Source organism: Ips typographus, linkage group LG8 (genome assembly GCF_016097725.1).
Source record: "Ips typographus isolate SLU linkage group LG8, UJ_Ityp_2.0, whole genome shotgun sequence".
NCBI classification, from domain to species: Eukaryota; Metazoa; Arthropoda; class Insecta; order Coleoptera; family Curculionidae; genus Ips; species Ips typographus.
This window is the reverse complement of record NC_138429.1, coordinates 8560222-8574945: the sequence shown is the minus strand read 5'-3', so window position 1 is coordinate 8574945 and position 14724 is coordinate 8560222. Positions and strand designations below refer to the sequence as shown.

The 14724-nt window shown below is 34.2% G+C and overlaps 1 protein-coding gene and 2 long non-coding RNA genes across 3 annotated transcripts in view; 1 reads left to right on the top strand and 2 right to left on the bottom strand.

Moving 5' to 3' along the window:
* On the bottom strand, nt 1–3975 carry LOC145732589 (uncharacterized). Its single transcript, XR_014179034.1, has 3 exons — nt 3844–3975; nt 3596–3720; nt 1–1036 (listed from the first exon to the last, which is right to left on the bottom strand). It is a non-coding gene; the product is annotated as an uncharacterized LOC145732589 (long non-coding RNA).
* LOC145732419 (actin-binding Rho-activating protein-like) overlaps nt 1–14349 on the bottom strand; it is a 29874-nt gene extending 15525 nt beyond the window's left edge. Inside the window, exon 1 of the mRNA XM_081984659.1 lies at nt 14161–14349. Within this exon, the coding sequence (XP_081840785.1) occupies nt 14161–14193 (33 nt within the window). The 5' untranslated portion in view covers nt 14194–14349. The remainder of the gene's footprint in view (nt 1–14160) is intronic.
* Nucleotides 3873–6094, top strand: LOC145732587 (uncharacterized). The gene is made up of 3 exons (XR_014179033.1): nt 3873–4636; nt 4715–4897; nt 4961–6094. It is a non-coding gene; the product is annotated as an uncharacterized LOC145732587 (long non-coding RNA).
* Nucleotides 14350–14724: the final 375 nt, after the last annotated feature.

The window sequence follows — 14724 nt, the reverse complement described above, 5'->3', positions numbered from 1 at the left end:
TCAAATTTGAACTGCCAGACACACAGTTTGAAAGGACAGTCAGAGACAAAATCACCTGTGAAACCCACTTGGAGTGAGAAAATGACTATTTTAAGCAGATTTTTGGAATCCTCATTAAATTTTGTATTCTATAACCTGAATAAACATTACAAATGAACTGCCAGACACACAGTTTGAAAGGACAGAATCACCTGTGAAACCCACTTGGAGTGAGAAAATGACTGTTTTAAGCACATTTTTGAAATCCTCATTAAATTTCCTATCCAATAACATTAAAAAGTACTACAAAATTTGGTACAGTTAGGCAAAAAGCGATGACAAAATTTGAACTGCCAGACACACAGTTTGAAAGGACAATCAGCGACAAAATCACCTGTAAAACCCACTTGAAGTGAGAAAATTACACTTTTAAGCACATTTTTGGAATCCTCATTAAATTTCCTATCCAATAACATGAAAAAGCACTACAAAATTTGGTACAGTTAGGGAAAAAAGCGATGTCAAAATTTGAACTGCCAGAAACACGCAATTTGTATTTTACTGGTAATTTACCGGTCAAATTTTCCTGGTAAAGTAAAATATTTGCTATACCAGTAATTCCTCATAATTTTTAAAAATCCCTAAAAACCTAAAAATCTCAACGAACCAATAAAAAATTAATAAATACAATACGATAAGCTTTCTTAAATGTTTCCTCAAATAAAACTTCTCGATTTACTTGTAATAGTATATTACATACTCAAGTGGAAAGTATTTGATTTCTGTCGAGAAATTAGGTAGTTTGTCGAGACGAAGTCGAGGTGAACTTTATCTCGAGACAGAAATTAAACTTTCTACCGTGGTTTGTATACTATTTTATTTTCAATCAATTATCAAAATCTCATCGAACTTTTAATAATTCATTCAGTTGAAATATTGATTGCTAATATTCTCTAACAATAAGGTAGTATAGGTACGAGTAGTTATGACTTCAACCACAATAAACGACTGGTAATTTATTTACAATCTTGACAACGTCATTATTGTGCTATTCCGTCTTTAATATTTTGAGCTGAGGCAGAAAGATCAAGTGGTCGATAGCCTTTTTTCTATCGAAAATAAAGATTGTTTATATATATATATACAGTGTGTAAATTAAGTATGGAAACAAATCTGTATTTTTAAAACCAAAATAGATAAAAATATTTGGTTTGTGGCATTGACTGTTAACCAAGGTTCCGGAATTTTTTGCATCAGAAAAAATTTTTCACCCCCTCAGGGGGGGTTGGGGTAGGGGGTAACTTAATTTTTTTAAATAGCAACCCCTATGAGTGACCCCTCATTTTGAAGGGTTTGTCAAAAGAAATACAATGCCGTAAACCCGAGGTCGATATCTTACCCCTAACCAGAATGGCGGCCATTTTAAATTTCGAGATGGGCAAACGAAATCCAGTGTGAATACCCATATTTACCTTGTAAATGGGTTACATTGGGTAAGCCGAACTCCAGATACCATTATTAGATTGAAAAGTGGATGTTTTTATCGTATTCAAAATTTTGCCCCAGCCCCGTGCAGAATGATAAAAAATCCGTTTATCCTATAAATGGTGGTCAAGAACCAAATGTCAATTAATTATGTTTTATAATTATGTAATAAAATTATAAAAAGACATTTTATAAAAATTATTATAGTAATTAAGTAAGAGAGGCAATTATGAAATAGTAAATTGGAATTTTAGAAATAATTTAAGTAGCTTTGGTTATCTCAGCTCCTTCGAAATGCAGATGCACAACGTACTTTAAAACCGGTTTCTAACTTGGGATTTCCCATTTACCCTTTCTTATCAGTAGCTATTTGGGTTTCTAAAGGATATTCTTTCGATAATGTTTAATCTACTCATTCTGGTTTAGTTAATTTTGTAGAGAGAGGTGTATTCAAGTGCTTCTGTAGTTTTGTTTAACAATGGTTCTTTTAAGTACACAGCAAAAAATTGACATTCTCCGCATTGTTGGGTATGGGGATAGGTCACGTACATATCAAGAAACTTGTGAGTTATTTAATGAACTGTACCCAGATCATCAAATAAACCGATCTACGGTAAGTAAGATCTGTACTAAGTTCTTGGAAACAGGGGATGTAGCAAATAAACGTAAAACTGGTCGACCTAAATCAGTTGTAACAGAAGACATGACACTGAATGTGCTTTTGAGTATTCAAGAAAATCCCATTACATCTACTCGTCAGCTCGGTAGTAATCTAGGTTTAAGTCACACTTCGGTTCATAAAGCTCTGAAAGCCGAAAAATTTCATCCTTATAAGGTACAGCTAATTCATGAATTGAACGAGGATGATTTTGATCGTCGAATTCAATTTTGTGAAGAAATGATGCAGCGGTGTATCCAAGATCCGTTATTTAAAACAAAAATAGTATTTTCTGATGAAGCCTCATTCAGCCTCAATGGACACGTCAATAGACAAAACTCGAGGTACTGGTCTGATGAAAATCCACATTGGGCTCAAGAATGCCATACACAAAACCCTCAGAAGATTAACGTTTGGGCAGGATTAGTTGGATTTAAGGTAATTGGACCTTTTATAATTGAAGGTAATTTAAATGGTGATCGTTATCTGGACCTGTTGCGCGAGTCTATTGTACCCGCTATTTCAAGAGAGTTTCCTCCTGAGGATGAAGAGCATGCCGTGGATGAAAGTATTTGGTTTCAGCAAGATGGCGCTCCACCCCACTTCGCTGTAAATGTTAGGGACTATTTGGACCAGACTTTTCCAGATCAGTGGATAGGTAGAAGGGGTTCCATAGAATGGCCTGCAAGATCTCCCGATTCGTCCCCTTTGGATTATTTTTTATGGGGATATCTTAAGAGTAAAGTGTATGTAAATCGACCAGAAAACTTACAAGAGCTTTCAGAAAGGATTCTGGCGGAAGCACGGACAATTGATCAGCAAACAATTGGCAGAGTATTAAACGAATTTTACAATCGCTTAGGACTTTGTCAAGTTGCTCTTGGCCATCAATTCGAACATCTTTGAATTCTTCAGGTAATAGCAGCAAACATTACTTTAATAGTAATACCTTTTGTCTGTGTGTGTGTTTTACAGTATTAAATTAGTTTTATTATGTGTTATTATTTATGATGTGTATTATTTGTGCTCTAGATTATTTATTTCCTGTCTTATCTGTACTTCAAACAATTCGTTTGTGACAGGTTTAGCGGTACAAAAGCTATAAAATGACTGATCACTCAATAGGGGCTACTATAACAGGCATTCAACATTTTTAATTGGTGAAATGGGCGCTTATTTACCCAATCAAGTTTTTGAATGCCTGCCATTTCGTCTAGGGATGACATATCGACCTAAGATTTGTGCCACTGCTTTTGTCTTGACAAACCCTTCAAAACGAGGGGTCACTCAATAGGGGTTGCTATTTAAAAAAATTAAGTTACCCCCTACCCCAACCCCCCCTGAGGGGGTGAAAAATTTTTTCTGATGCAAAAAATTCCGGAACCTTGGTTAACAGTCAATGCCACAAACCAAATATTTTTATCTATTTTGGTTTTAAAAATACAGATTTGTTTCCATACTTAATTTACACACTGTATATATTTTGAGCTGAAACGTTTCTTAAAGTGCTTTTTCTGAGGAGATTTCGGAAGACGCAGATGTTACTCATCATCACCTGAGCTGCGAGCTGTTGCAGAGGTGGCAGCACAGTCTCTTAACTATAAAAAGTAAGCCCAGATATGACAAAACGCATATTGACATTCACCCGGGTGGAAAGTGATGAGCAGGTAATTTTCATCTTTCCACCTGGTTTACACATAAGAAATAACGTTATTACATACCTGGTTGAAAACAAAACTTATTTCCTTATTGCCACAAAAAAATAAGTTATTTGCGTATTAAAAAAAAATGGCATTCAAAATTTACAAAAGAACGCGATAATATTTTAGAAATGACTCAAGCACCTGCCGAATGATGATTTTCCTAAAAATACCGATTCGACTGACGTCAGTTAGCGTGGTCGTTCAAAACAGAACGGTGTTGATTGTTTTGGATTCCATCCAAATTCGCAGAATCGCCGGACTTTCGAAATAGATCAAACGTTCAATGTTACAACAGCCGACTCTGGTCACTGTCAAGTACGCAGAAAATAATATAGATCCGTTTCGAACACACTGGAATGTGCGAGAATTGCTTTATGTACTGACCTCAGACATGTCTATAAGTTATAATTTAAGGTTATACTGGCTACATATACGTGTTACAAGGTTGGATAAATTATTCAAGGATGAGTTTAAATTTAGTCAAAACGCAGCAAGCTTACTGGCTTTTAATATGCCATTGATGTTTATGAAACATATTGTTACGGTTTGGGCCTACTATGCTCGATACTTCTGAACGAGCACTCGATTCGGGATGAATCGATGCGCCGCAATATCTGGCCGGGCGCGTGTTAAAGCAGGCCACCGTTAGATAGCGATACAGCGAGAAGCATGTAAACAGCCTCTATAGGTATTTACTTACTCCCAAGAAGAGTTTTTACAAGAACACTACAAAAACCAAGTTTATTCAAGCCAGTGGTTCTCGAAGAGACATGGATATAGAGTAAAGGTGTATTTAGCAGAAGCTGACAAGGTGATTTACCTAATACTATAAAAAGGACTCTGGTAGAGGTATTAATAAGCTGCTAATACTAAATAGCTTATGTTTCAGGTACCTTTATTTGCCTAATCTGGAGTTTGCTTATCATGCTTTGAAAGGGTCCAAATTTAAAAAGTCCCATTATCAATTGCTCTAAAAGACTCTAAACAGAAGGTGTTTGAAGCTATGGTTATAATGGTGTTGTCAAAATCCATATGCAGAGTGTTAAAAAAACAAATTTCTAATAAGTTTCAGGTAATATTAGAAAGATACAATTTACTTAATACATAAATTTGATCAAATGCCATTATTTTGCAGAATTAGCCCTTATACATTTTGCCGTATCTTCTCTGACTATAAGGCTAGAAACAGATGGTGCTACTGTTAAATACTTTTACATCAGATAGTAGGTTAAATTACTATTTTAATTGTATTATTTACACATTATGAAATAAAATCTTTAAAAAGTACACTCAAGTTTCTTTTTTATCTAAGAAGTCTAGTTTTTTTCATAAACAATCATAAAATTAGATAATTTCTTTAACTTACAATAAATTGAACTGAAATTGAAAAAAACATGTTAAATAAATCACACAACAAAACCAAATTGATATGTATTTAATGCTAGGTAAATTTACAAAAGGAAATAAATAAGCAATCTATATCACAAAACCAAGAAGCAAATTCTTAAAACACCAACAATTCTGTTATAAGTTAAAACACTGCTTTAGGATTTAATAGTCCCCAGGATACACACATTGCCTTTCTTTACTTGCAAATTTTATGGAGTAATTCTTGAAACGTTGGTATTGGGCTGTTAATGACTCGTTTGAATGCATCTATCTGTGATGTTCTTTCCAGATAATTTAAATCTTCTGTTTGGAGTTTTTGGTGTTTTTCAACTCTTTAAAATTCCTAACCTCAAAATGTGTGTGTGTGTTGTGGTTACGATGGCCACTCGTCAGTGAGACGTTCAGCCAGATTAAATAACGCGATTACGCGATACACGATTACTAAAGATCCGCGGAAGAGGCACTTGCGTGCGTCTGAGAAACTCTCATCTCTCCCGCTTTCCGCCTCTTGGAAGTGCACCGCACAAGACAATACAATTCCCCGTAGACCTTTAGGAATCGACGTTTCCACTTAGAGGTCCCACATTTCCACTCGACCGGCTGCGGAATTCGGTCGTCAACTTCAAATTTCTCTGAACACCGCTTCAAGAAACGTGGTTTCTTAGCCACAAAAAATGGCACCCACGAAACAGACGTGCGATACGTTTCAAGTTGAAAACCGAAGTCAACCTCAAAATGTTTAGCCGACTGTCAGTTGGGACTATGCTCTATGTTGCCACATCTTCCACTAGCAGATGTGAACCTGGTGTATTGTTTGTTACAGTAATAAACGGACCGATGAATTATACAAATTTCGAAAAAAAAAAGCATTTATTGCATGCAAAACATGTGAGAATGTTTTTTTTCAAAACAATATAGTTTTCTCATTTTCATTTATAATTGCTTAATGAAAGATACATATTGTGAGGTTTAAAGGAGGAATTTGTCGTCCAAACAGGTGATTAAAAAGATGGATAGCCTAGCTTGTAATAAACGACGTGCGTAAATTTCAATATGGCGGAGCACTTGATGACGTAACCGCCACGGGAAAAAAAATGAACCATAACTTACCGTTGCAATAGCCTTAAAGTTTATGCTAATGATGCTTAACTCTATATTATTCTGGATGTTATGGGGATCAAGGTGAATCTCACTGTCTTGGCTTAAGGCTAGAACTAAATTAAAAGCACTTTTATCAATTTTATCAAAACAAATTTATCAAGATTTTTTAGAATGACTGACTGAACTCCAACAGTTCAATGCAACATCATATTCAAATTAGTAGTTCAGGCAAAAAATGATAAAATGATAAACTTGGAAGGAAATGCTTCTTGGAACACATTTTTTAACTTCGTAACTTTGTTTGGACTATAGTCTATCCGGCGAACCTACGGAGTAATAAAAGCGAAAGGCCGGCTAGACTATAGTTTCCGCCCGTAGCCTTTAAACCGGAAGGGAGGAAAACGTCATTCATTTTTTGTTTATATCTCGGAAACGGAAAATATTCTACCGTCATCATCACTCTACACAAAATAAAAGCTGATTAAATTTGCCACACTTTCACTCAGTCCAGTTTTTCGATATTTTTTATATTTGTCGAGATATTTGCTCTTAAACGATTGCAATTGTGGTAAATAGTTATTTATGCAAAAAGTACATCTTTTTTGCACGCGAAAGTTGTTATACGATACCGAAAGTCCAGTTTAACAACACGTAAGTGCAAAAAGTCTTGTTTAGCACTTATGTTGTAACATTTTTTATAACACGAACTTGTTTGAGTGCAAAAGCACAGCAAATATGACATGGTGCAAAAAAGGATGGAGGGGGGAAACATTTGGAAACTAAAAATCATTAAAAAACGAAATCATATTGCTAAAAAGACTTTATTGCACTAGGGCAAAACAGAACTTTTTGCATTAAATAAAGTGTACTTTTGCACGATTTTATTAAAAAAAAGTATGCGTCCTAAATTATAATTCTTTTGAAAATCAAAGAAAGTCAAAAATGCAATGAAACGCCATTTTAGTCAGGATTTTCGAAATCTGAGGGTTACGGCTCTGAATTTACTGTATAACCAGTAAATTGACCTTAAAATCCAGAGACGTACTGTGTTTTTTCCATAAACAAGTCTTACTTTACGGAAACTGTGACCATTACCATCAAAAATTAAAGAATTTCAGTTAAAATGCAATGAAACACAACTTCATTCAGTATTTTCGAAATTTAAGGGTTACGGCACTGAAATTTACTGTATAAGCAGTAAATTGACCTTAAAATCCAGAGACGTACTGTGTTTTTTCCATAAACAAGTCTTACTTTACGAAAACTGTGACCATTACCATCAAAAATGAAAGAATTTCAGTTAAAATGCAATGAAACATAACTTCAGTCAGTATTTTCGAAATTTAAGGGTTACGGCCCTGAAATTTGCTGTGCAACAAGTAAATTGACCTTAAAATCCAGAGACGTACTGTGTTTTTTTCATAAACAAGTCTTACTTTACGAAAACTGTGACCATTGCCATAAAAAATGAAAGAATTTCAGTTAAAATGCAATGAAACACAATTTCAGTCAGTATTTTCGAAATCTGAGGGTTACGGCACTGAATTTACTGTATAACCAGTAAATTGACCTTAAAATCCAGAAACGTACTGTGTTTTTTCCATAAACAAACCTTACTTTACGGAAACTGTGACCATTACCATCAAAAATGAAAGAATGTCAGTTAAAATGCAATGAAACACAACTTCAGTCAGTATTTTCGAAATTTAAGGGTTACAGCCCTGAGATTTGTTGTGTAGCCAAGTGGTTCTGAGGACAGTTGGTTTGGCTATTCGTTAGTTTCCTCAGGATGTTATTTCTTGCGGCCACTTTGTGATGGTCTGTTCACATTGATGCCTATATGTAAGTGATTTATCCAGGGTTACTCCGAGATATATTGGCTTCTCTGCAGCTTCAAAGGTGATCCCATTCCAAGCAACGTTAAGCTTTCTTTTAGACTGACGTGAGTGAAGGTGGAATGCGCAAATCTGAGTTTTAAAGGGATTGAGTTTGAGTAGTATGCTGACATAGCCCTCAGGGGCTAAAGTGCCTTCCAGTTTTGCCTTTTTAGTTAGTTAGTTTTTTATTCTCGAAGGGGAAAAAAGCTTAATCAAAACCCAGTGTTGATGTCAAAGAGAAGAAGTTAGTTACTTGGTTTTTTATTCTTGAAGGTGGAAAAAACTTAATCAAAACCCAAGGAAGTTGAATGATGTAAAAACTGCATGTTTATCTGTAATAAAAGAATATGAGTAGAAGTAGGATGTCCTGAAAGGGTATATATGTAATGGGGGGCGGCAGATAATTCAAAAAGTTAAAAAATAAAAAGGTAAGTTAAAGGGGCAAAAACTGCATATCTTACCTGAAGAAGACCAAATAGACACGAAAGGGACGTCACACAAAAAAACCGCGGTGGACATTCACTTATTGAAATTTCACTCGTTGAAATTCTTTAATTTTTTATGGTAATGGTCACAGTTTTCGTAAAGTAAGACTTGTTTATGGAAAAAACACAGTACGTCTCTGGATTTTAAGGTCAATTTACTTGTTGCACAGCAAATTTCAGTGCCGTAACCCTTAAATTTCGAAAATCCTGACTAAAATTGTGTTTCATTGCATTTTAACTGAAATTCTTTAATTTTTGATGGTAATGGTCACAGTTTTCGTAAAGTAAGACTTGTTTATGGAAAAACACAGTACGTCTCTGGATTTTAATGTCATTTTACTGGTTATACAGTAAATTCAGTGCCGTAACTCTTAAATTTCGAAAATACTGACTGAAGTTGTGTTTCATTGCATTTTAACTGAAATTCTTTAATTTTTTATGGTAATGGTCACAGTTTTTGTAAAGTAAGACTTGTTTATGGAAAACACAATACGTCTCTGGATTTTAAGGTCAATTTACTTTTTTTCCTTTGTTTATTGGGTCTTCTGTCTCACACAAAAAAGGTTTGTTGGGAAAATGGAATTTCGCACTATTTTCAACTAAGTTGAAAATAACATTAACCTAGTCGTCCCAACACAAGACCACTGACTTAGGCTCGGTCTTGTTACCTAAAAACGCTGACGTTTCGGTGGAAAATCTACCACCGTCTTCAGAGAATCTAAAAAAGAAAAAACACAACGGCAGAACACAGAAAACAACAACTTAATAAATATTAAACCTGATAATGTTCAATATGGAACTCTGAGAAGGGTTTTGTCAATAAAAATTGACATAAATTTTGACTTTTGTCATTCCAATAGGAAAGGTTATCTATTGTTGTAGTGAAAGGTGGGTTTTATAATGAAAACAAAATTACAAGAAATTTCAGTTACGTTTGATATGACCAAGTGTTATCTCCTCCTCTAGAATATTTAACCAAGTTTGGTCAATATTAATAGAGGATGTAGCAACACAGGAGTCATGGTTTAATCTAATATATGCACTTTCTTTTACTTTACGTCTTTTTGAAAAAGTTTCTTTGTCTATGATACTACATTCATTCCATTTGACTCTATGATCATTATCAAACGCGTGTTGGCATATATTAGATTTGTGAAAGTCTCCAGTTCTTAAATAATTTTGGTGTTCTTTAATACGTTTTTTTAAAGGTCTGGAGGTTTCACCAATATAAAATTGATTGCATTCGCAAGGAATTTTATATATCACGTTTCTTGTAGATTCATTTTCATTGTAAGGTTTTGTTTTAGTTAAGTGTGATCTTAATGTGTTTTGAGTTCTAAATATTGTTCTGATGTTATATTTTTTAGCTATTCGTTTGATTTTGTCAGAAACACCTGGAATGTAAGGAATAAAAAGGTTAGTAAAAGGTAAAATTTGATTTTGATTTCCAGATTGTTTTGGATGTTCTAAATCCCTAAAACATTTATTAATAAATGTTTCAGGATAGTCATTTTCTTTTAGAACATTTTTAATGAATAATTTTTTTTTATTAAATTGTTCATTATTGCAAATAATTTTGGCTCTATCAAATAAACTTTTTACAATACCTTTTTTTACCATTATTGGATGATTTGATTTGTAGTTTAAATATCTATTTGTGTGGGTTGGTTTTCTGTATACTTTTGTTTCAAATTTGTTTATGTCTTTTTTGATTAGAATGTCTAAGAATGGAAGTTCGTTATTTTGTTCAGTTTCTGTTGTAAATTTGATTGTGGGTTCTATTGAGTTTATGTGAGTTAGAAATTGTTGGAGATGATCATTACCAAATGGATATATTGTGAAAACATCATCAATATATCTCCACCAGATTGTTGGTTTATAATTAAAATTATTAATGTTATTTTCTTCGAAATGTTCCATAAAAATATTACTTAATATTGGAGACAATGGAGAACCCATTGCCATTCCAGAATTTTGTTGGTAATAATCATCTCCATATTGGAAGAATGTTGTTTTAACACAAATTGTTAAAAGTTCTAAAGTTCTAGTTCTTTTTTTTATTTCTTTAAATTTATGTCAATTTTTATTGACAAAACCCTTCTCAGAGTTCCATATTGAACATTATCAGGTTTAATATTTATTAAGTTGTTGTTTTCTGTGTTCTGCCGTTGTGTTTTTTCTTTTTTAGATTCTCTGAAGACGGTGGTAGATTTTCCACCGAAACGTCAGCGTTTTTAGGTAACAAGACCGAGCCTAAGTCAGTGGTCTTGTGTTGGGACGACTAGGTTAATGTTATTTTCAACTTAGTTGAAAATAGTGCGAAATTCCATTTTCCCAACAAACCTTTTTTGTGTGAGACAGAAGACCCAATAAACAAAGGAAAAAAACAAATGTTTTTTTATAAAATTGTGCAAAAGTACACTTTATTTAATGCAAAAAGTTCTGTTTTGCACTAGTGCAATAAAGTCTTTTTAGCACTATGATTTCATCCTTTTTTGCACCATATTTGCTGTGCTTTTGCACTCAAACAAGTTGGTTTTATAAAAAATGTTGTATGCAAAAAGTCTTGTTTTGCACTTACGTGTGGTTAAACTGCACTTTCGGTATCGTATAACAACTTTAGCGTGCAAAAAAGATGTACTTTTTGCACTTGTTGTATAAATAACTATTTCCCACAATCGCTATCCTTTAAGAGCAAATATCTCGACAACTATAAAAAATATCGAAAATTCCATTTTCTCAGTTAAATTAGGATTATCATCGTCAGCTCAAAAGTGTTTATTTGTTTTATTAAAAATACTTTTCCCGAAAACTTGGCTTCCTCTCTCCACGTAACTGTTTCAAAAATATTGGCATCCTGTCGCCTACTCATTAGCATTTTTTTCGCATAACCGGATTATTCTATCGAAGCAGTTTTTATTTCTGGAAACATGATTGGCTGCATTGTGTGTGTTTGGTAAATGGACAGGGGGACATAGAAAATTTAACCTAAAATCCAAATATCTATTTTGTTTTTATTCTTATGATGATGAACCCAATATACTTTTTGGGACACCCTATATATTTATGCAGATTTCAAAATATTTTACCTTTTCAAAAATCTGTAACTCTATGGAGATAAGATCAAAGTAGAAGAGAGATGTAGAAGTAAAGTATGGAGAAAGTAGAAGTAGAGTATGGAGTAAGCCATGAGTAAAACAGCATTCCTGCTAAACAAAAGAATAACGTTTTATGAACCATATGTTGACACCTATCTGTCTGTAGGTGTCAAGGTTTTTCTATAATTTGAATGGTATAAACTGCATTTGTTTTCTACTTCTTTTTTCTGCTCAGAAACACCAACATTATGGTATTACTGGCCTCAAAACTCAGTCTTCTGATCCTTAAAAAAAAGTTGCTAGAAGCTTTCAAACAGTTTTTTCCAGCTCAGAAATACCAAAATGTCACCAGTGTTGTTTTTACAAGAGATTCTCAAACGGTTTTTGCAGGTCAGAAACATCAAAATGTCATTAGTGGATTCTGAACCTAAATAAAATGGTTTCAGATGTTTGAAAAGTGTTTTCAGTTGCTTGGATTATCAAGGTTGACATAAAAAAGGTTTAGGCCCTCTAGCGGCCAAACGGTTTAACCTATACCAACCAGTGTAGTCATATTTTTAGAAAGCCCATTTCAACGCCTTTGACGGTAAATTTAAACGGCAAATTTGACGTCCTTGGTAGCAAAACGATTCAACCGATCAAGCCAAGTAGTTATACTGTTGGAAAGCCCATTTCATGGCCCCATCGTTTTGAATCGAATACTGCAAGAAACTGTTTCTGTACCCTGATTTTTTACTTTTGAGCACAGTTTGGCAGTTTGCTAATAAGAAACAAAGTTGCTAGTCAAGAACGAAATTGCCCACTTGAAGTGAGAAAAAAAATGTTTTAAGCAGATTTTTGAAACTCTTATTAAATTTTCTATCCAGTAACCTGAAAAAACACTACAAAATTTGGTACAGTCAATAAGAAAAGCGGTGTCAAAGTTTGAACTGCCAAAAACACAGTTTGCAAGGACAGTCAGGTACAAGATTGCCTGTAAAACACACTTAAAGTGAGAAAATTACTATTTTAAGTACATTTTTGGAATCCTGATTAAATTTCCCATCCAATAACTTTTAAAAACACTACAGAACTTGGTACAGTCAGTCAGAAAAGCGGTGTCAAAGTTTGAAATGCCAAAAACACAGTTTGCAAGGACAGTCAGATACAAAATTGCCTGTAAAACACACTTGGAGTGAGAAAATAATAGTTTTAGGCACATTTTTGGAATGCTCATTAAATTTCCCATCCAATAACATGAAATGAAAAAACACTACAAAACTTGCCACAGTCAGTCAGAAAAGCGCTGTCAAAATTTGAACTGTCAAAAACACAATTTGAAAGGACAGTCAGGGATAAAATTACCTGTAAAACACACTTGGAGTAAGAAAATAATAGTTTTAAGCACATTTTTGGAATCCTCATTAAATTTCCCATGCAATAACATGAAAAACACTACAAAACTTGGTACACTCAGTCAGAAAAGCGGTGTCAAAATTTGAACTGCCAGCAACACAGTTTGAACGGAAAGTCAGAGACCAAATCGCCTGTAAAACACATTTGAAGTGAGAAAATGACTGTTTTAGGTACATTTTTGGAATCCTCATTAAATTTCCTATCTAATAACGTGAAAAAACACTATAAAATTTGGCAAAGTCAGGAAAGAAAGCGTTGTCAAAATTTGAACTGTCAAAAACACAATTTGAAAGGACAGTCAGGTACAAAATTGCCTGTAAAACACACTTGGAGTGAGAAAATAATAGTTTTAAGCACATTTTTGGAATCCTCATTAAATTTCCCATCCAATAACCTGAAAAAACACTACAAAACTTGGTACAGTCAGCCATAAAAGCGGTGTCAAAATTTGAACTGCCAGAAACACAGTATTTGTAATTTAGCATTAATTTAATAGTAGTTTACCGGTCAAATTTAAAAAGTAAAAAGGCAAAGTGAAATATTTGCTTTACCGGTAATACCCATCACTAAAATAAATGGAGTTGTCCATTGGGTAAAAAGATGAACACCCTGTAGATCTGAGTAGTGGCAATTTGTTTTGTGGCACTAAAAAATTAGTGAAAGTTATTCTTATAATATCCTAAAATATTCAAAAATACTTAATTTAAAAAATAAGTAAATAATTTCTTTTAATATAAGTGGACAATGGGCAATGGGACTTACGTCCGCTTTCCCAACATTGGCTAAGTGGAGTTTACGGACAGCTTAGATACGTTTAGTTTGGACTGTGTTATTTTGCAACTAACCTGTCACATTCAAACCTCAACTTAGCTTAAGTTGTACTTAACGTTGGGGGAAACAGGCATAAATGATCAATCCAAACCAAATTCAGAAAAAAACGACGCTTTGTGATATTTTTTTGTTAAACTTAAAAGTAATGGTACTACTTACAACAAAAACCCTCTCGTTCACACAGGCACACATATTTTCAGAATTTGGTGGACACACAAAAGGGTTACAAAACACTTTTAGTGATACGTTGAAAAGCACTTTCGACGTGATAATTTGGGAATATTGAACGAGCGCGATATTCTAACGTTGTAAGCGTTATTGAGGAGCGTCGCTTTTAATATAGACGAATCGAGGAATGTCCAAAATTTTTGAGAGATGACCGTCCGGTACGTCAGTTGGCGTCGTCGTGACGTCACCGCAGTTAATTTCTCTCGCGCTCTGGTGCGGTATTTCAATTTTTTTCAGCAAAGATGCCAAAAATGTTAGGCTGCAGCCTGCGATTAGTTTTGCAATGTACTGGATGCCAAATTACTCTAATATTGTACAGGCCAGTACCACCACACAAACCAGGCCAAGAATCAGGAATTACCTCCTGAGACTACCAAACAGCTGATCCAGGAAAGAAGACGAGCCAAAAGAACTGCCATCAGGACAAACGATCCTGGAGACAGAAACTTCCTGAATCAACTCAACAGGAGAGTGACGGCAGCCCTGCAAGAACAC